The 23,340-nt window shown below is 37.4% G+C and overlaps 1 protein-coding gene across 1 annotated transcript in view; it reads right to left on the bottom strand.

Annotated features, from left to right (window-relative positions):
* Positions 1-23,340, bottom strand: part of LOC108749375 (CD151 antigen-like) — a 129,483-nt gene that overhangs the window by 19,738 nt on the left and 86,405 nt on the right. The window contains exon 4 of the mRNA XM_018488022.1: positions 6,179-6,370. Coding sequence (XP_018343524.1) covers positions 6,179-6,370 — 192 coding nt within the window. The remainder of the gene's footprint in view (positions 1-6,178; positions 6,371-23,340) is intronic.

The following is a 23,340-nucleotide window of genomic DNA, read 5'->3' as shown; positions in this document are numbered from 1 at the left end:
AAAAAAAAATCTGTTAACGGATCTGTCAGTTATATATAATGTATTTGCTTTAACAAAATCTTGCATAAAGTCTGTTTTTGTAACTACACTTGTCAAAATACCACTTTTTTCTCCATTAACCCTGTTATTGTACGTATTATCTGTGCTAATAAATAATACGTTTAATTCACGACAGTCAATCATTTCATTTCATTATAAATCTTGTAAAGTAGACAGGCGAATAAAATCTCTTACTTTTATGTAAGTAACGTAATGTAACGTCATCAGTCGTCGCGACTGATGACGTTAATTTACTATTTGCTGACATAAGTAATGCAAGCGAATTGGCGTTCGTGAGTTGTCCATGTAAGCAAGTTTCTTTGCATCCGTTTATTGCATACCGCTGGACAGAACACGGGAGATTGTGCGCGAGAGGTGCGCGGGAAAGTCTTACGCAATTAAGATCGAGCGAATGGATGGAGTCGTGATTCGAGAGAGTGCAACGGCGTGCAAGTGGTAGTATTACCTGGTGATTAGTGACGGTTGTTGTCGAGTGATTTAACGTTTCTTTTGCGCTGCAGACGGCGAGTCTCTCTCGAAGCGCAGGTGATTTATCACGTTGACGGAGATACGAAATAGTCAATCGATAATGTGTGAAAATAATAATAAAGAGGTTTATGGTTGTAATAATGTCGTAAGAGGACGATTAAAAAGCGCAGTTCGTAGCCGTGGCGCTTCGGGAGGAAAATCGCGCAATTAAGGCTGAACTAATGATTCGGGAAGTGGGTACGGGTTAAGTGGAATTATCTGGTGATTAGCGACGGTTATTACGGGTGATTTAGTCCTCATCTTTATTTGAATAGATGAATCGCCCGCGTTAAAAGCGTATTACGCGTTCAATCGGCTAGAGCGGAGTATGTAAATAAAGAACTTTCTCTTTAAATGTAAATAGCCAAAATGGATCTTTGTTTAGTTAAAATTATATACACCGAAAGAAAAGGGTCTGGCATTTGTACTACAATTACATGGTGAAATAATTATAAATACGAGCTCCGTTTTATCATTGTTAACTGTAAATAATTTTATTTATAGTTTTATACAATATTTAAGAAGATGTAGCTGGCACTAAAAATGACAATTATATAATTGCTAATATTGTAACAGTAATAGCTATAAAAATGGAGTTTCTAATAATAATTGTTTTACTATGCAATTACAGTCACAAATACCAAACGCTTCTTTCAGTGTTACAAGTCATACAGTATCGTTTGCCACATTGATGAGCGAAGAAAGACGATTTCTTGAGTTCGTGGGGAAGAAAGTAATTCGTCTTGTGCTCGAGACGAGCACTTATGCAATTAAGATCGTGATTTGAATCAGTACAAAAGGCCCTATTGCAAATGCCACTTTAACTGACGATTAGATTGAATAAAAGATAATTCAATTTCTCCGATTAGACACCTCGCGGAAGTAACGGTGTTAATACTCAGTCAACAGCGATTTACCGCTCAGAAAACTAATTGAAGTGCAAGTGAAGATGTTTACGTCTACGACGTTTATATCTATGACGATCATTGAAAACTTCACTTTCTAAATTGTTTTTTTTTGTAGGCACATCGTAGAAAGCTTGGCACTGAACAACATTTGCATCTCAATGGATTATACATATTTACACGTTATAAACGAGTACAGAAATAAACCGACGATGAGAAGTGCCGGCGGTTAATTTCCAGGGAAACCGCATGGCGGAACACCGCGGTTAGTAACGATCGGCAAAGCTCGTTACTGGTGTTTAACTATCATTTAGACAGGATTAAAGATAATCCAGTGGTCGGTGTCGTTGGAGATATAGCGAAAGCGCGAGCTACCACTTACGGTCGTCGCGGTAACTCCCGATTAAGGTCGATTTATTACCCGGCGAAGGGTACCCCTTCTTCGAAAGGGGGGGAATGTGAACGGAGATAGGGGAAGGCCGCTAAATATACCTCTCGATAGGCTTATCGTGGATGACTATTATAATTCCCGGAAATAAAGAGTTCTCCATTGAAGAATGATTTATGAGAAGTGAGCCTACGTTATATCTTTCTTTAAGTGAATAAGAAGAATAGAAACCAAGTTTCCGTGGAGCGATATTTCTTCGAAAGAAAGTAAAGTAATACGGAAAGAACGGTTTTGCTCAAGTATTTAAAAACTTAATTATACTGAGAAAAATGTTTCGATTTGTTTGAACTAATAAAAAGAACCGACAAGAATGACATTTCGGTAAGATCAAATAAAATAACTAGATAAAAAAACGGAAATTATGATAACTAGAAATTCCGTTTTGTCTCCACATAAATGCTATTCTTGTTGGACTCATTTGTTAGTTCAATCAAAATCTTTTTCTCAGTGCAGATGCAGATCTAAAAATAAATTTGTTGGACCGTTAAAATAATTATAGTAGTAGAACTCTTACATTGAAAAAAATTCCTGTTGAAAAATGGGTAAATCAGAATTTTCTGATTAAATCTATCTTATTTTTTTTTCCAGTTGAGATAACCAAATGTCCAATTATGATGAAAACCGGAATTGATTGATATAACCGGCATCTTACTGGTTCGTTCATTTTCAATTAGAATTTGTTTCTCAGTATAAGTATGATGATCCGCAAGCACGATGCTGCACGAAGTTTTGAAATTCTAATAACCAGCTTACTCTCTCTCTCTCTCTTATCCTGTATAATTATTTTGACAGTTCAGTAAAATTATTTTCAGATATTTGTATATCTACCTAAACTTTCAGATACTTCAGCGAAACTCTTTTTTCTCCGAAGTCTCTAAACCATTTCATAAGTGTCTAAAGAAAATAGGGTTTCGCAAGTTTATAGAGAAAGTTTATCGTTCCCTGTTGGGATCGGAGCGACTGTAAAATAATATCAGCGGGACAACGCATGGATGCACAATTTGTCAAACTCGGTGCACGGGGGGGTGCGGACTGCATACGAAGGGGACATTTCGTTCTAGGTGGCGGTCCAGGAAGCAGCCGGCGCGCGGCGTATTAAATAATCTGTAAACACATAGCGATGTACGATGTACGCCGCAATAAAGGAATTCTCGCGACGCGATATATTCCTGCCTGCTTTACTTTACAAGTTCGTATTAATGCACGTTAAATTACAGCCGCACGTGTGTTCGCGCGTATGTGCGATGGCCGAGTGTGATCCCCGATGAATAACGTTATTCGTGGCGCGCGCTGGTTAAGCCGCTTTCAAAAATATGCCAGCACCCACTATAGCTCCAGTCGGCCTCGGGCAGCGTCGCCGAGACCTTTGCCGGCCGACGGCGATAATGTCGGAGGTAGTAGACTATGGGTAAGGTCAAAGGCGAGCTCGAGAACTTCCCTTACCTGAAGGTTCAAAGGAGGAGGTCGGGCATTGTTAGTAGCGACTTATTGAGGGAGAGCGGATCCGGCGCCCAAGAGAGTCGCCCAAGAGAGAAGCACGGTGAATTATCTCATATCGACATTACGGTTCATTGTAATCGGTCGCGGGATTATCGATTTTTCATTTATAACCCGAGAGAGGTAAGGGGGCTTCCGGCACGCGTCGTTGAAGGCCAAAGTCGCGTATTTTTAGCGACCGCGCGCGCTCGGGAGGCGCGAAATTTGCGGAAACGCGAAAATACGCTCTCGCTTCACGCAATGGAACAAAAAAAGCATCGCGCTACCGATTAATCCGGGAATTACATTTTAAAACTAGTTTTTACAAAACTGCATTCTATATATTACGTGCATCGATAGTCGTAAACTACAAGTTATATGTATAGATTTCGTCTTAGGCGGATAATTGAGATTTACATCTTAGCTCCAATTTAAATTCTTCATAACACGATTGAAAAGTAAGATATTCAAATTAGAAAATGTATTTTATGAAATACGTGCAATACGGGCATGCCTTCAGATCAGAATTTCAAGATAGCGTAAGGTAATCTTTTTTACCGTACAAAACATTACAACACAAATACTGCAAAAATCTCAATTTAATCTCAATTATTTTGGAAACTTAACGTGTTGATGAAATTGGATTTGTATTGGTATTATTTTTAAAAATCTATGAAAAAACATCTTATTTGAGTAAAAATAATTTTTGACTGTCAACTATAGTGTTGTCATTATTAGAAAAATAAATTATAAAATAAAAATAACAATTAAGGCTGCAACGAGATTGCGCAGCGTCTTTCGGAATAATATTATTCCGCGATCGAGAATATTAGTGAACATTATTTAGTGAACAGTAGTTGATTTTTTGTCGGATTAGTTTGCGTTGAATAACGATTTTTAATTTACTCGCACAAACCCTACAGTTTGTTTTTTTTTTTTTTGCTGGTCACGTAACTAACTGGCTTCCAACTAACAAAGACTGCCCTGAGCAATAATGTTGAAGCCGCTCAGTTAAGTCAAAAGGAATGTTCGAACCCGTAGGTGAAGAGCGGCTCGACTTCAAGCAGCGTGCTCGAGCTACTTTGAGACGAAGTTGTTCTTAGGAAGTTCCAAAGAACGATGTTAACAATGAATAGCATAAATAAATTCTTTTGAAATCCCTCCGTCAATTGATATTGGCAAATGATCATTAAATAAGATGAAAGAATACTTAACGATCAGCGCAAAGTGAAGATTTCAGAGGAATACATGAAATTTGATCGGCCTCAAGAGCAGTTGCTAACAATAGTTAATTGAATGTTCTCTGTTTGCCTATCTGTTATAAACAGAATCATGATTTAAAAGGAGAGAGTTAATTAAACTGCACTTAGAGCTAATTGATATTAGTATGAAACCGTCCATTAGACAGTTAATACGAACTTTGTTTAATAACTTCACACTGCAGCTACCGCAGAAGTCATTTTCATATTGCGTGTATGCAGCTTCTCTCTGTGACCAACTTGGTTTAAATATTGCTCTACATAGACATATATCTATATTACTCTCTCTCTCTCTCTCTCTCTCTCTCTTATCTGCAGTCTCCGTATCTATACAAGTTTCTGATATCTGGTCCATTCTATTTTAGGAGCCCTATGGCTTATGCGCTCCGTATAAGATGCAATCGAAATTGTGATACAATCTAGAAAGAAACTTACCTAGGAGGAAACTTATTGTATCTCAACTCTTGTCTTATTTTTTAAATTTATTTTCACACGAAACAACCCCTCTTCTCTGAGATAACTTTGGCTCTACTTTATGTATGTATAATTCTATATAAATGAATTCTTGAATACAATATATAAAAAATATTTTGTGTGCGCCAATTTGAAATTTCATTTGCCTTATCTTTTCTTATAATCGACAGGCTATAAACGAGACATATTGTCAAGATGGTTGCGAGATGACTTTCGATAACCGACTGAAGTGTTCGACATGATATCGATTGCAAACAGCAGCCCATAATGTATCGCGACATTGCGGACGATCGCGCGCATAAAAGCACATCCCAGCGTCCCTCGATAAGAAGTATCTTTAAGAGCGATACCTCGTTTGTATCCGATACTCAACTTTGATATCTACACTTCTTCGCTTTTTCAAGAAGACATTCTCGTGACTATCTTGATCTCTCGCTTGCAAACCGGGAAATTAATTACTTGGATGATACCATCTTGTTGATAAATGATTCTCTCTTAAATCGATAAAGTGGACGAAAAACATACGCGCGATTTCCTTGAGTGATAATGAAGTCAGAGTTGACAAACTCGTTATTTACCATCATTTTAGCGGAAAAGCACTCACTTGTGGGATAAAGGCAAAGCGGATCACGTAATTTATTTGCCATTTATCATCAAATGAATTAAGATCTCTACGAGAATTGACAGAATATGCACGGAACGGGATTATAACTGTAATCGACCCGACTATATTACTTCACGTCAAACTCTGCAGTAATACTCCACATCGGTTTCTGGAAGTCGATTAATGTAATTCGGACGTGGCGGTGATTAATGAATAATTATAATCAATTCTGGATGTAATAAACGCAGCACTGTATAGAAAGTCAAATAATGAAACGGTAAACGAGAGAATTAGCTCGATCAATTAAACGAATTTGATAAATAACACGTAATAAATAAGCGAATATTTTTCATATATATATATCCATCTCAATATTTCGATAAAATTAACATTCGCTGTAGGAATTATTTCGCCCGTTGAACGTTGATATATGACTAAAGCTCACCACGAGGAGGATACATCGATTTTCAGAAGTTACGCCGCCGCATCCGAGCCAGCTACCGATGACAGCCAGTACACCTGCGACGATCAAGGCGTAGGCCAAAGTAGGATACGTCGACGTGGACATCAGCGACACGTAGCTGTGCTTCGCTGCCACCGTCCAGATACCGATACCACCTACCACCAGTCCGGACAGCTGCAACACACATGAACGAGAAATCCTCAATTTAATTTTACTCAAGTATGCGATGAAACGTATCACGAAACATCCGTCGCGATGTTACTTACGATTTATGTACAGCCCGTCTTGTATCTTATAATTGCAATAACTACTAAAATAAACAATTTATTTTGCTGTACGCGAAAAAGATGGTTTTGCTGAAATATTAAAAAATTTAGTTAGATATTGATCTAAAAATAATTTGGTTGGATTAAAATAATTATATGATTCTCAAATTGATTGTATAAGAATGTCAAAACCTTTTGCAGCATTACTTATCATCGTGCTTCAGATCCCTATGTAATTATTTTCATCTGTCCCGGTTAAAGTTTTAGATAGATTTTTCAGCAAGATCATTCTTTCCATATAATACTACATATACAACTTGTATATTTATTACTTTTGTAGCCTTTTTTACCATCACTATGTCTTTTTCTCTGGATACAGTAAAGTGTTTCTCGATAACGCAACTGATGCAAATAAGATTCTCTCGATACGTCGGAATGAAAATTTTTATCATCTCTGAAACAAAAGAGGCTTCTCCCGAATTGACTTCTCCGGTGTTTAAACTTTATCTTTTACAGACAGCGTCTCCCTATCTCTCTTTTCACAGAAATGAATTCTTTAATATGACGAAATGATTCTTTTAAAAGTTGACGAAGTAAAAACTAATAGCGTTTTTTTTCCACTGGTGCGCACTGAGTGCAATTGTGTTGTTTCACTGTGAAAACTAGTTCAATGTTTATTACTAGTTTAATTGTTTAATGTTCCATTGATAAAACTCTGGTGCAAAAAACTTGCACTGAGTTCAACTTTTGCTCCACTGTCTTTGAAGTCAGTGGAGACTCCAATGCAAGTTGAAATTGAGCTTGTGTTCATGCTAAGGTATAATATTATGTTATGATATGATATTACATTATTGTAATTAATGTTATAACAATGACATTGTTTAGTTTCAATGTTTCTAATAATAGCTATGCAAGGACATTTTGACAAAAACTCTTGAAATGTAAAAATTTAATAAAAAAAAATGTTTTAAATAAATTAATGAATCAGAAGATTGTAAAATAAGTATTATAATTTAAGTTTGAACATAGTTATATATATTTTTAGGGGTGTCATAAAATGGATGTCTAATGACATGTTCCATTGAATCGCACTAAACCTGCACTATTAAACTGCATTAGTGCAGTTTTCATCTGAACCTAGCACGGCGCTAGTGCTGCACCAGTTTTCCTAGTGGAAAACGCTACAAATCTCATCGATCTTTCTCGAATTCCTCGGAAGAAATCCGAGATTGATTATACACCCGTCTGTCATCTCGGTTGTCGTCGGCATCTTCGAGAAAATCTCTAGGATAATCGTTCCCACCGATCATCGGGGAGAGCACAGCTAACGGGAAGCGAGAGTCGTCGTTCATGTCCGTGAAGAACTTCCGATAGGATCAGTTTATGGACAGTGCATTTCATTCAATTTCATATCGTGTCCGTACCGGCTCCACCGCGGGCGTAAAGTCGCTCCGATGAGTGCTCGGATATCGTCACCGCCCACGACAGCTGGTACAAGAGAAAGAGAAAGACAGAGAGAGAGAGAGAAGAGAGAGAGAGAGAGAGAGAGAATGAATAACGGATATTGCCCCGATAACTACACGCACCAATGCATGTAGGCATTGCGTATACGGGGTGTCCGTTAATTGGCGCCGCGAGCAGAAAGCAAACGATTCCCGTTGACGCTGAATAACATTCCGAGATGTTTCCTGATGATGAATTTTAATTTGAGATCAAAACTCAAGGGATGCGTAAAGAACAGTTTAAAAATCACTCAAGTTAACTGTCGCTCTCAGCTTCTCGCTTAATCTAGGAAAAAAAAAAAAAAAGAGTTAAAAGGATTATAGCAGAGTACTTAAACTATGTTGAGATTACTCTTCCGAGATAACTGGCTCTAATTTTCTTAGAACCGTTCTTTAAAAGAAAATACTCTTTTGGAGCCGTTTCATCCGTTTTTCATGCCCTTAAACTACACGGAGATTCTCTCGTGCGATTCTTTTTACACGCCCCATACAGCGTTTTACACGCGTAACGGAAGTGTCATCGTCAAACGTCACGCATCGCGTCCGATTAAACGCCGCGATTTATCCTGCGGTTCTTTTTGTCTCTCACGCCGGACATCGTTTTTCTTGCAGCGCGATATTTTTTTCCCCTCCCTCTCGTTTTTAGTGACACACGGACACGCACAATGTTCCCTCGCGAGAGAACGGTCGCGGATACTCCAGAATATACGAGCCGACGTAAATATCGGCCGACACGCGTGATATTTACGGTATCGAGGAAATGCGGCTCACGTAGGTCACCGTACACCGTCTGAAGAACAATGATCAACTTAAAGACCGGCTAGCATTCTCCAAACATCGTAAATATGCGATTTTATAATTATGTATTGAAAAAAATTATATACATGAAAAAATGTTCTGATTAAACCAACAAAAGAACCCAACAAGAATGGCACTTCGGTGAGACCAAATAGAATTTCTAGTTGTCATCAAGCAGAGATTCTGTTTGATCTTGCCAATCCCAGCGAAAAAAATGTTCCGATTAAACGAACCAAAGAGCCCAACAAAAAAAAAAAAAAATAATCAGAAATTTTGTTGAGATCTTTCATTAGTTAATCGGAATCATCTTTCTTAATGGACATCATGTGATAGCTGATGACCGAGGGAAAATATGAGGTTTCGACTGCGACACTGCATAGAGATGAATATTACTAGAGAACAGCGCGTTTTCAGGCAATTCCTATTTAACACGAGCTTATAGACTTTTTAACATATAATATAGTAGTTATTCAGAACGTACTCGGGAAGATAAGATCAGATCCCGGTGTTTTATTTCGTTTATTTTTCATCGAATCAATGTGTAAAATGAATAGAAACAGTAAATAATAACATAAAACTACTTCTTCTGTTTATTTATAAATGGAAAAGTACAATAAAGTTTACTAACTGACAAAAATGATTGTATAATAATAATAATTACAAAAAAAAAATACTTTGATTGACAAAACCGTACGATTACATCTGACCTATCATTAGAGGGTTGAAACTTTCTGTTTCTTTCATCGTTGATTTGTTTCAAGAGAGCATTAATCGAAGCAACTTGGAATGATAATTGATATCGATAATCTGAGATTGAAACGTATTATTGCGTGTTACACACCAATAACGATTATTATCTAACACTGGTCGGATATTACGGAATCAATGCACGAGCATTTGCCAATGGCTGCATAATAATCGATAATACGCTGGCTGCATTAGTCCTAGGAAATCGTGACAAGAAAATTTTTGTCGATTCCATTCCATTTATTACGCTCCAAAAAGTATCAAAAATTTATTTGAATATTATTTCCAACTTTTACATTTCAAATAAGTTTTCCAATTTTGGATAAGATATACTTATCTCCACCTCATTGCATTTGGCTCTTGTACGATATATCAATTTTTGGAAAAATTACAGTAGGAGCGGCGCGTAAGGGAAAATTGTTATTGGAAATAAACTGATATTATTTGTAAAATATGCGAATGTCGATCGGTATGCGATATTTACGATATTGAGGAATGCGGCTTTACGAGCGCAAGCTCATCGCTGGTTTAGGTTCGAGAGCTGAAATTATCTAGCCTGGAATTCGCGGTGTAAACGTGCGGATAATGTGCGACATTGTAACGGCGTATTATGATAATTTGCTTTAGAGCCGGTTCTCTATCAAGGAATAAAACTACCGTAATTTTATTCGTAATTCGCAGAAAATACTGCAGTTGTGATATTAATAATATATCGACGGCCTTGACCACGTGTAATCGTAGAAAAATAATTAATTTAGCCGAGTAAACCTATTGTTGTGATTGCGATGTTCAGATGGACCAATTCATGGCATGATAGAGAAGCATTGCGGATGCGTTCAAATGAATCATTTCGCGGCGCCACAAGGACACGTCACAGGTCCATAGCTCTTCGCGAGTGACAGAATTATTTCATAGTATACAGATTCGTGTAATAATGCTACATATTTGGTATTTGTAGCACGCAGTTTTATGTTGTACGTTTATACGTGAAGTCAAAATAAAAAAAATTAAAGTTATTTAACGACTAATATCGTGCAACGATACATTTATACTGCAGACTTTAAGAGAAAATCTCTTTTATGCCGCGAGAAAGAATGAACGCCACATTCGACATTGAACGTTTTAATAGAAATAGAGACCTCACCCTGTTATCTGGAACATTAAATTATATCGAATATATAGCAGTAGGCTATAAAAACGAAAGAATGGAAAGAAATTTGTACATTGTTCACAAAACGCTTCGGAGAAATGGACCACTGCGGAAGAAATCAAGTGAACTTTGAATGTACAATTTCAATATTCTATGCAATGTAACATTGTACGACAGAGTCCATAAGTAACCTTAATTTTTAATATTGATTTGTAATCACTTATTCATGTATAAACATAATGTATTAAACTACACGGAGAGAATTTTCGTTTGAAATTTACCCTCAAAATATGCTAATTGTGGTACAATACAAATATTTTAAAATTTTTACCATGCACTTCAGTAAAATTGATCGAACTTATTTTATACTTTATTGTAGTTTTATTGATGAATGAGAGAGACATTTACATTAAAAAATTCTTCGAAATACAATGTTGTTCCACGACTGTCATATTTTTCGGGTAAATTCAAAGAAAAAATTCTCTCCGTGCATGGCGTAAAGCTGCTTGTGTTACAAATCTGTGGCGCTATACGAATCTGTAGCACTACGAGGGAAGGAACTTGAAATGTGCCTGATAAAATACCAGAAAATATATTATTAAATGTTACAATTTTGTTGATGGTAAAACAATAACATTTTTATACGACAACTTTAGACATTACGTAGTAACGTTCCCGTGCTAAATCGTACATGCAATTCTTACGACGGGTTTTTCCAAAGTATCAGCGTGATATTTGATATCAGGACACGTTTCCGCGCATAAATAACAAACGGTTTCGCCGTATCCATTAAGGAGTCAACGGCAATATTCCCAGATATACATCGGGGTCGTATTCGAGTCTCGGCCAGCGTAACGGGCACGTGCGTAAGTACGATTCTGTACGAAAAGAGACTCGATTCGATCCCCCACGGTTATAGGAGCATCGCAGGTACCTGGCCGCAATTTATTATTTTATCATTGTCCCGATGGCGCCCACGGACATTTATTCTCATGTACGCCGCAACCTGTGTGCGCGCGTCGGGTCGGCGATACGCCGTATATAAATTGTATGTATCGCGCGCCGATATTCTTCGCGTCTACGTGCCCGTATTTCAAATCACCGGCTCCGTATCCGGCGTCGCGACGCGTCGTCCAAACGCGCGGTCGGCAAACGGAGGCTGGGAAAAACACGGACGTACATCGAAACTGTGCCCGTGTTTCACGATCGCAGATTCTTCCTCGGCCTCGCGCGACACGAAATGCGCCGTGATTTCGCTTACGTCGTTCGGAAACGTTTTGCATAATTGATCCGGCGAGCCGCAGCATGAATTAAGCATGAATTAGGTCCACGACGTGGTACATAGGGGGGGGAAAAAAAAAAAAAGAAAAGAGGAAAGAACACGGTGTAGAATCCTATTTGCGGGAGCTCGATAAAATGAAACTTACGACACGATATTTATTGGATCCGAGAAAAGAAATTCCGTCCGCGTCATATTTGATCTTGTCGTATAATAAGTTGCGGATGTACGGCAAAGAGATTTATCGCGTTATTTTCTAGATATATGTATATATGTATACCTCTGCTTATTCTCCCAGTGGGATTCCTGCTTAATACCGTCATCCTAAACAATCTCTTTCGGTACGCTGCTCAGGTACACTTCAGTCAGCGGTTCGCCTATGTACTTATGCATATAGTGCAACCCTCGCGCGAACTGCATCGGATGTAACGAGACAGCTGGCGAGCCGAACGTGCCAGCCAATGCAAGCGTGCGATCAGCTCTGGGTTAAACTACGTTGCAACTTGGGGGGGCAATGTTATGCTAATCCGTTCACGTACTCGCTAAAATTTCGCCGGACAGCGCGACGCACGGCGGACGGTCCAGAAAATGACGGGCGGAAAACGAAGAAATTAAAAGTCATACATCACACCGTGCGGCTGCATGGAAAACATTCTGAAAATTATTGCGGACTCGTGTGAAATCGTGTAACGCGACGGAAGCGCAATATAATGAAATATATTCGCGCCGAGAAAATACATTTTAATTTCTTCATTAAATTCTGTGGCGTTTCTATCTTGTGCGAAAGATTTAATTAAGATTCGCGCAAATTCGTGCGAACGTTTTGGGAAGGAGCAGGACGTTACGTAACTACTAACTTAACAGAGGAGGATGTTAAGTTGTGTCTGTTTTTCGGCTAACACAATCAAATTTTTTAATGCACAAATTATATGTCATTATTAAAGGGCTACTTAAATGGAGTCGAGTGACATATTGTTTATCTTTGGAAAACATCGAGAAAGAAATCGTGATACATGGACGACAATAAATCGAATTGGACTTTGAATTTTATCTTGTGTGTGTGTCTGTGTGTGAGACAACATTTAACCATTAATTTGAATTCTTTAAAATGTGACTAATTCTTTTGACTGAATTTATATATTTCTTCTATTGACTCACTAAATTTATGTTATCTCCATTGACTGAATTTCTATTTCAATTCATTGCCATTTTATAAACATCATCCTGACTACAACATTTTAATATCGTGACTCTATGCTCTCCATGCGTTTTAAACTTCTGTAGATTGAAATCGATTTGACATCACTTGGTCATACATATAACTGTGTAAACGACACATTTGATATATAAAATCCATGTTCTCGCCACTGGAAATTTCATGTAATCACATATGTAAACTTTTCGTTGAAAATAACTAAAAGAAAAAAAAAATCGAAACGTACGTATAAATTATTTTATAGTAATTAATATTAGTCAAGAATACAAATATATTACACAGTTAATTACATAGCATTAATTACAGCGCTAAATCTCTCATTTGCCCCTTCATTCGATTTAATAATCTAATGCTAATTACATTGTAAAAAGAAGAAACACGGCACAAACATCTGTCATTACAGAACATAGTCTAAAATATTCTCCTGATTTCGACTGGAGTAAAGTTGTGTGTCGAGGTTTTTAGATAAAGAAATTTATTTTAACAAACGCTTAATGTCTGCAGAAATGATACATGCTCGTATAAAGCAAAATTATATATGGTTTGGTTATTGGTTGGTTTTTTTTATAAAGTAATACTTTTTTTTTTTTATAAAGTAAACTTCTGGATCCAATTTACCTAAATCATTCATCATCTTGCTACATAACTCATTTTCTCCCTCATTCTCCTCCTTCCATTTATCTTCCTCTTTTAGGCTACGTGAGGGATAGTCCATAATCGGAAGAGGAGAAAGGAAAATATTTAACATCCGATCTCTCTTGCACTTTTGTTATAGTTTACACTGGACTTCCGTATTACATAAGACTCAAATCCAAAATCGAAACGTTTGCGTTTACTTGAACTTCGTTCGGTGAGTACATCCCAATTAGTTTGCAAATTGTATCCGTCGGTAATATATAATTTACGCGGAGGCTCGCGTGTATCAGATATTTTACTTGTATCAAAGCTTTCTTTTCTCTTATAAATATTAATACTCCATCTTACGATACGCAGGAGTTTTACTTATTTGTTTTACAACGATAATACTGATTTAAAACGGAATAAGTGAGAAGTATCCGCCGGACGCCGTTTCCGTGATACAACTTTAATTTCGCTCATCGATCGTGCGCGCGGCCGAGCGTTTACGATCTCTACCAGATCGTAACTTTCAACGAGTTGTCTATCGGAGATACTCGCGGTCTGACAGCCACGGAAATCTCGTTCGGACTGGTTTTCTGGGTATTCTCAAAGGGACGTCGGCGACCTCCGCTAACGCCCCCGCCCATCTCACGTCTTAGCTTACTTCTTATCCTTCCTTCGAAACCGACCGCGGCCTTATCTCGTCTCTTCCTCTACCGATGTTACCGATCCATCGGTCAAATAAAGTTCTTAAGATGTAACGGTGTTTAGTCCCTTTTTATTGCATTCCGTAGTATAATTCTTGACGGACTCAATCCAATCTCTGGAAAGCCCAACCTCTGTTGACCGGGATCCTCTCTCGCAGGGAATTCCATTCGATACACAAAGAAGATACGGAGAGATACGATACGGAGGGATGGAATGAATAGCGACGACGCGGCACGCCGGCATTCTCGCGCGCACGCGATTCGACCTTTCCCACTTTATTCCTACTGCCCGTGATCTCTCGCAGATCTATCGTTGGAATTGGAAGCATCCGTTTCCCGGCCAAGCGTACCGAGGGTTTCCCTCTCATTTGAGAGCAGGATAAATGCCCGTTAGGAGAGAACCGAACGGAACGAAGGCGAAGTGGAATTAAAGACAACGTGACAGTTCGAATTTGTATACCGCCCAGCTTTTCCGCCTCGTCCTCTTTCCCTTTTTCCTTCTCTCTCTCTCTCTCTCTCTCTCTCTCTCTCTCTCTCTCTCTCTCTCTCTCTATCTCTCTATACGAGCTCGTTGTCTTTCCTAATAAAAATTCACTTCGTTGCTCCTGCCTTGCGAGCGAAAGCGAAAAAAAATGTATAGCTATCGTGCAATTGCCGTCGTGCAATAATTGCGGAAATGGGATTCGAGACACACGATCTCTTGCTTTGCTCTACGGACAAGAGACACGAAACGATGCAACAGAGAAAAGGGAGAGAATCGCGTAAAGAAGGAGGAAAACTGTAATATCTTCGAGCTCCTTGATACCAAGTCTCGGACGAAATTCCAAGCACCTTCAAACGACGTCTCGTATTCCCAGCGGAGTTAAGTACTTCGTGCGAGCTCTTCCGCAGACATTCTACTGCGAATGCCAGGCGTTCTCTAAATAATTAAATCATCTCCGCCATGCAAACAGACGATTATTTCGAATACGGCCGTCGAAACTTCGTGCGCGCCGGTCGATGTCAAGGATTGGTTGAGCTGCCTACGTCAACATAAACGCGATATAATTCAATTCGTTACTTAATTATTCCTCCCCCCTCCCCCCCGTACGTACTTCGTTCGTATCTCGGTATTAATAATAGGTATGTTATTTACAGCAGGTATAGCGCTAAGTTAATTAAAAGTTTATCACCGATCGACTCGGCGCGGCGACGCGCGCTGTCAGTTTGCGCGTGGCAAAAAGAAATTACGCTGGCGCAATTAGAGGATAATTAGAAAGGCGAATTGCGTAAAAAAGACCATGAAAAGTGGATAAGAAAAATGTTAATTGTGATTTACTTGATACAAATGCAGTTTTATGCCGTTCCATAAAAATATCGTGTCGTTAATTGTGCGTTGGCATTTCCTTTCTGTTTTTACTATCTCTTCTCTTTTTTATTTAGTTCTATAATACATTGGGAAATTTGTGTTACATTTAAAAAATGTCACGTATCTTAAATATTCCACTCAAATTTCTGTGTTAATTTTTAATATAGGATGAATATATTAAAAAGAAAAACAAATATTATGTCAAAAATAACAGTGGCACAATTCGTAGGCAAATTGCGGAAGTATATTTTTTCGGTTAAAATTAACATAAATGTTAAAAAAACATAAATACGAAAAAAAACATGTTTATTATTACAAATTTTTAATTTATAATAAAAGAAACCAGCTTTTGCTGGACACTGCAGTTTTCATGAGCCCAATCTTCACAAACGTTACACTATCTAGCCAATCCATTATATCTGCATCCAGTCTTATTACAATTTTCTCCGCAAATAATACAATTAATCTTTTCGCTTTGTTTATTGTTCTCCTAGAGCATACCTTTTTACGGTATTCGCTGACAGTTTTGTTTCTTATTCCTATTTTTATTCCTACTCAGGTTGTCCGATATCACTCAAATGATGCTATTTTCCTTCTGCATCGTACACACAGCTCGTCTGCGATCATAATTCCAAACCTGTCAGTGAATTGAAATAAAAAAACGTGATGTCAATCGAAACATTTGTGATTATCTCGTTAGAACTGGAATTACTTTGATAACTTAATTTTTTATGTTTTTTCCGAGCTCGAAAACGGATTTTAAAAACAAATAATAGAATTATTTTAAAGAGATCATTTATTTATTTATTTGTCGATTGAAATTAATTATTCTAATTCCAACGATAACTGCAAGTGTTCTTTTTAAAATGATGTCTCGTTTTTTTATTTCAATTCACTGGAAGGTTCGAAATCATGCTCGCAGACGAAATGTGTACAATGCAGAGGGAAAATAGACTTTTATTATATCACACGTTGTTCATATTTGTTATTTAAATAAAAAGAAAAACAATTTCATCTTTAAAGTACAATAAATAAAATGCAAAAAGTTATTTTGAAAAATGTTCACGCACTTCATGAAATAAATTCCTAAAAGATAATCTGTGACAAAGTAAAAACCTTCTTTAATAGAAAATATTCAAATAATACAATCACATTATGTTAAATCAACATAGTGCAAATATGTTTAAAAATTTAACATCGAAATTTTAACAAGGATCGGTTTTAACACAAAACACGTTTCCAATTATGATATAGTCAAGAAGTTCCATGTTTGATATGAATATCGTACGACGATAGCACAAGCCACCATTGTGGCGATATACCAGCCCGATATAAATGCACTCCGATGCTACCAGCGATCGATTTCTTTTTTTTTCTCCCCCCTCCGATCGATCCCGGACGCCGGCCAGCATTTTTATTACATTAGACGTCAGGATTTCAATATCTCCACGATGTACGGCCGGACGACGAGGAAATAAATTTTTGCATGGTAACGCTACGCGCTACATGAGAGTCATCCCATTACCGGGCCAGCATCCGAAATCTGTGCCATACAACGCGTACACGTCGTGTAAAGTCCAGTCGTGGCCCGTTTACGTCGGATGTACTCGTTTCCATTTTAATTGCGCCAACAACGTTTCGCGATGCGCTTCCGGCGATTTCATCTCCAACGGTATCGACAAACCATGACAATGCTATAGCCACCGGACGGTCCAGTATTTAGAATTCGCTTGCTCGCGCGATTGTTGTCAGGCTTTTTTCGTGAACACTAAATTTGCTTCGTGTATTTGTGAAATGTTTGTAGTCATGTCATATTTCATCGTTTCAAGCGAGTTTGATTAATATATATATAAGATAATTAATTTTTATAATAGCAAGGTGAAAATTGTCTGAAAAATGCTTAATACGACTAAATAAAGAAGGCCACATTTCATCAAAGGGTCATCGAGGTTGCTGCTCAATAATATTTTTGTGCAAATCTTACAACTTCTAGTTCAAGCAAACTGCGCAACGATATTTGATTTGTCTTAAAACACGGTCTTAAACTGAAGCTGGAATATTGTAAAAAGCCTTAGTAAAATTACCTTAGTCAGGAAATGTAAGATTCACGCAAAAATATCATACGGAAAGAACGACTTTACTAAAGTATCTAAAATTAATTACATAGTAGATATTTAAATGTTCTACATAATTATTTTGATGGTCGACATAAAATTATTTTCAAGTATGTATCCAATTAAATTTTTAGATACTTTAACAAAAGGGATATGGATACTATGCTTTTCGTAAAAGCCAACATTCGCTTTGAATATGGCCTTCTTCGTTTATTTGTGTTCAATTAATTTGACGTTTTCTAAAAAAAATGCAATTGTAAAAAAATTGTTATAATTTACTTAGTAATAGTTTATAATTTATTAATAGTATTTATAATTTAACATTATAATTTATTTAGTAATAGTTTGTTTTCTCTTGATTAAAATTTTGTGATGTATGCAACTACGAAATATCAATCAGAAGGCTTCCAACTAACGGCACCGTATTTTATAATGGAACACATACGGCAGATTAAAATCTGCGTGATGAAATAAAAGTTCGTATTTTTTTTTATTCATTCAAACATTGAAATGTTTGTATTCAATCGATATATCACGGCATATCTCCTGCTTCGTCTTGTGTACCAAGAGACACCTACAAACTGAGTTATCCATCTAAATCATATTACGTTGCTCGACATAACAACTATGACTGACATAATCAGCTTTAGAATATGCACTTACGTAATCTCGGACCGTTCTGCTTGCGTATCTTCTTGAAGTATGTCGGGGTTACATCTAATTTTAGGTTCCGTTTGCGAGCTGCATCATGTGTCCAAATCTACGTGAATTTCGAACGACCGTACGTTTATATATCTCATACTTGAGTCAAATAATATACTGTCCCGCTAATATAAATCTATTAAATTTCTTACATATATATATATCATTCATTTATAAATGACGATATAAATAAAAAAATTGTCATTTTTTAGTTGTCTGCAAAAAGAAGAGAATTCTGATGAGAATATAATATGCTGAGTAGAGAAGAGCTAATGATACGTTTATCCCTCTACAATTAGTAGATCGAATCATTACAATTTTTTGTCAAATTTCATTATAAAGTAGCATTACAAAATTTGAATGATTCGAAATATTCGAAAACTAGAAAACTTTATTTCTTCGAGTTACATCGTTAGTGCAATAAATAAGCGATACGTGTACGTATAATCCCTTTTCAGCTGCAGGACACATAAATAATCGAAGCACGAGTTTGTCATAATATATGTACATACAAATAAAATAAAAATTATTTGAAGAATATTTCCGTTTCTACCGCAGGAGACATTTTGCTAGAACGTCGACTACATAATTTAAATTCACCAGCCTCCCTTATGTGCAATCCCTTTTCAGCCGCAGACCACATAAATAATCGGGGCACGAGTTTGTTATAATATTCACTGTCACATGTTTCTTAAGCGAGTTTTATCTGTTGTACGTCTCTTGCCGGATATTTCTCAACACTTGCCTCGCGATATAGTTCTCCGTACACTTTCGTCCGTATACATTTTTTCATTTTCTCTTTCTCTCCTATTTGCGCGCGTATCGCGTGCGCGCGTAAATGCTACCATGAATTCGTAAGTATACATTACGATCCAGAATGATTACGTACGACACGATAATTCTCTGGCAACCTTATTCAAAGATACAGTCCGTATGCTGCCGCCGCCGCCGCCGCCGCCGCCGCCGCCATCGAGAGATATCATCTTCCCCGCCGTACACTTTCTTCCAGCCTCTCCCATCCTCTTTACGACTGCTAGTGGCACCACGATACGTGCGTACGTATCTACGTACGTATGTGTGTATGTGTAGCGAGCGCACAGAGAACTTCGTATGATTTATGAGAAACGAGTTAAGAGCGCCGCCACCGCGTAATGATAAACATTTTCGACGTTGCGTGCACGCTGAGAACGTGCGATTCTCAGACCGCGAAAGCGAAGGGCATCTAAGTGCGCGGCATGTAATTTAATAGAATCGTTTACGGAGAGAGCTTTATGATAATCGAAGCCTCGGGGCTTCGTACGTACGCACGTAGTACATACGCGGGATTGTCGTCGCTCTGTATGCTAACCATGCTCCTCGCTGCGCCAAGATACAATGCACGACGTGTTTCCCGACAATCCGCGACACTCCATTATTAATTAATTATTCATAACAGTATTTTTATCCGATTCCTTACCGAGCTTCTTCAATTTCATTCAAAATCATTCAATTTCATTGGAAACTCTTCAGCGATATCTTTTATATAAGAACGTATCATTCACGTGTAAATGTATGAGACTTGGACAGTTGCGCTTGATGTTAAATATATATACGGAGAGAAAACGGGCTATTATCTTTATTAGATGCTTTCTAAAGCGCGAGTGCTCGGTTTATTGCCAAGGCGTGGATATAATCAAAAGTTTCCAACTCTTGGCACGTCACTCTGGCGCGAGGATGACGGAAAAATAAACTATTATGGAATTATAAAGGCTAGTACAGATATCGCAGCGTTGATAAAAAAAAGTGATACAGGTAAAAAATAAGCACTTTTTAGATAATGAAAAGAAATTGATAAAATCTTTAGAGTTGATTTCCTTTTGTTACACAAAAAATGTTGGTTTCTTGATTTGTGTCATTTTTCTGTTAATGCTGCAATACTAACATTTCATTTTTAAATAATAAACGGAAATTAACCCTAAAGATTTTAAGATTTCTCCTTATTTTCTAAAAAAAAAGTGCTGATTTTTTGTATTATTTTTCTATCAACAAAGCGATAAATTTATTTTTCCTTATGTTACATCTGCAAAAGATGAAGTGTGTGCCAAATAATATCTTACGATGTATCACAACAAATTTTAAAATTGAATCGAGAATTGGTTTTTTAAGAAATATGAAGGTTAAAATAATTAAAGTTCCTTAAAGTGTCAACCAATATACTTAGAAGCACGAGTTTTTATGTCAGTCTAATTTAAAACTTTCTACTCACTTTGCTATATAGATGTTGCCAACAAATTTTAAGTTAGATTTTCAAAATTCAAAATAGCCGATTTATTATATTGAGTCATATATATTTAAAAAATATTTCAATTTTTATAAGAAATATCTTACAGATGTTTTTCTGTCCAATTTCTTCACTTCCAGATGAGTTGCGGATAATCTTATCCATTAGAGATATCTCCATTGTATTCTGGAAGATATCTCTTCCAGATAAAGTTATCTAGAGGTGAAGAAATTAAGCATTAGTCGCTAATTATATATCTAAAATCAGATCTTGAAAAAAGGCTGATCCAATATGATAGACAAAAATTACACACACACACACACACACACACACACACACACACACATGATGACCACCCGTATCCCGCGTTTGCTTTCGTACGTTAATATCATTTTGCGTTATAGCGCCTTTAATTCGAATTAACGGCGAAATCTCCTGGGAGCGATAAAGTACGGCTGCTGCATCGAGCGGAAACGGCAGTTTCCGCGTACTCTCCATCTATCCCGTATTTTATGCTACTTTGCTTCGTGACCGGCGCTTTATCGCATAAAGGATCTATTGATCTACCGTAAACCGGTAGTCATCTTCGATTAAAACTCGGCTTGTGATAATGGCCGATAAATTTCGCTTCGGTAACAACGACGGCATTTAATCTCTTAGACGAGAAAGAGTTCACCACGATTTGCCTTGGTACGTACGTACGTACATACGTGCTACACGTGGAGTATGAAAGAAGGTGGATATCCATTAGCATAAGACCCGAGGAGATCTTCGGTCGAAGATAGCCCGCCCCCTTATTTATACAGTCAGGACCAATCAGCCGCCCCTACACGCGCACGAGAGTCCAATAAAAGCCAGTTCTGCGATATGAAACGAGCTATACATCATTTATAATGTCAGCTATCATTTAACGCAGCACCTTTAATCGAAAAACGATCAGGAATTATCACGTTTTCCCACAGTGAATTTTTTACTGCAAGTTTCTTTTTTTGCGATTCAGCGTGCGCGCGCGTGAGAGAGAGAGAGAGAGAGAGAATGACAGCAAGTGAGAAGAACAAGGGAAAACAATGTGAGAGAATTGAGTGGTACATGAATGAGCAAGTACATGAATCAGTACTCTGAATATTTATAAACAAAGTAGTAATGTAACGAAGGAGCGAATGAGAATGTGCGTTAAAGCGAATGTGTGAAATGAAATACGGAATTCCATAGAGCGGAAGAGAAGAACGAGACACAATCGAGACGAACGGAGCTCGCATAGATGTTAATAATTATTACGCGAATAATGGGAGTAGCTCTTTTTACCACGGTACGATGAATTAATTAAATAATAATATATCACTGGTTATTATAGAAGCGATAGAATATACGTTATATTCTATCGCTTATACGGTACGCGCTGATAATCTACGCTCGATATTCAGATTATTTAAAAATGTCGAAATCACTGGAGACGGTACCATTTAGCAATTTATAATACTCTCCCGCTACCTACCGATATCCGATCTAGAGACGTCATTTCATGGCGCATTGGATTATTATTCCGCGATGGCGAGCGTGAAACTGGCCTTAAGCCGCCGGGTGTCTGGAATATTCCAAGATCCAATCTCGTGGAGGCACGTAAATCCTCGCGAGGAAACCCGGAGGAGGTGAGCCGTTGTATCCCAGGGCGAAATTAGAATAATTACGCGTGTAATCTAGCCCGCTTTTGCCATCGTCCGATTTCAAGGAAAACCTCACGGGCAGCTCTCTTTTCTTTCGGGAGTACTTAGCGGCGAGGTGTACTTATCCCCGCAACGACAGACAACGCGGAAATCCGGTTAATCCCCTATTCCTGAATGTCTCTCTTTATAGAGAGAATGTCATGTCGTCTTCGTGAGATGAAAGATTACTGCGAAAGATTCCACGAAAGATTAAGCTCTATAACCTAGTGCTGCCAAACGACGCATGCGACATTTGGTACACTAAATTATTTCTACAAAAAATTAGTTATAATTAACCCTCTGGACTTTACGCCAAAATCTGTAATACAGTTATTATATACTACATCCATAAGACTCATTTAATTTATATTATTATCAGGGCTCGGTCTTATTTCAAATAAATTTATTTAAAATATGTATTTTAAATAAGAAAAAAAATTAAAACGTCATTTAGTATTTTATTATTTTAAATAATTTTCTAGAACCTATTTTATATTTTTTATTTTAAATAAATTGTATCGATTATGTGTTACCGATTCGTCAATAAAAGTGACAATGAGTAATTAAATTATAGTATATTTATGATGAAGTATAGCATGTGTGGGGTACAAGATATACCCACATATGATCCGTTTCAATTTTTCACCTGTGGTTCGCAAAGTTAATACTAGTAAATATTAATTATAGGCTATAGTTATAAAAAAAAACTGAAACATTGTACTTATAAATGTATA

This window comes from Trachymyrmex septentrionalis, unplaced genomic scaffold (assembly GCF_001594115.1).
Source record: "Trachymyrmex septentrionalis isolate Tsep2-gDNA-1 unplaced genomic scaffold, Tsep1.0 scaffold29, whole genome shotgun sequence".
NCBI classification, from domain to species: domain Eukaryota; kingdom Metazoa; phylum Arthropoda; class Insecta; order Hymenoptera; family Formicidae; genus Trachymyrmex; species Trachymyrmex septentrionalis.
The sequence above is the reverse complement of the archived record's forward strand: the minus strand, read 5'-3'. Positions and strand labels throughout refer to the sequence as shown.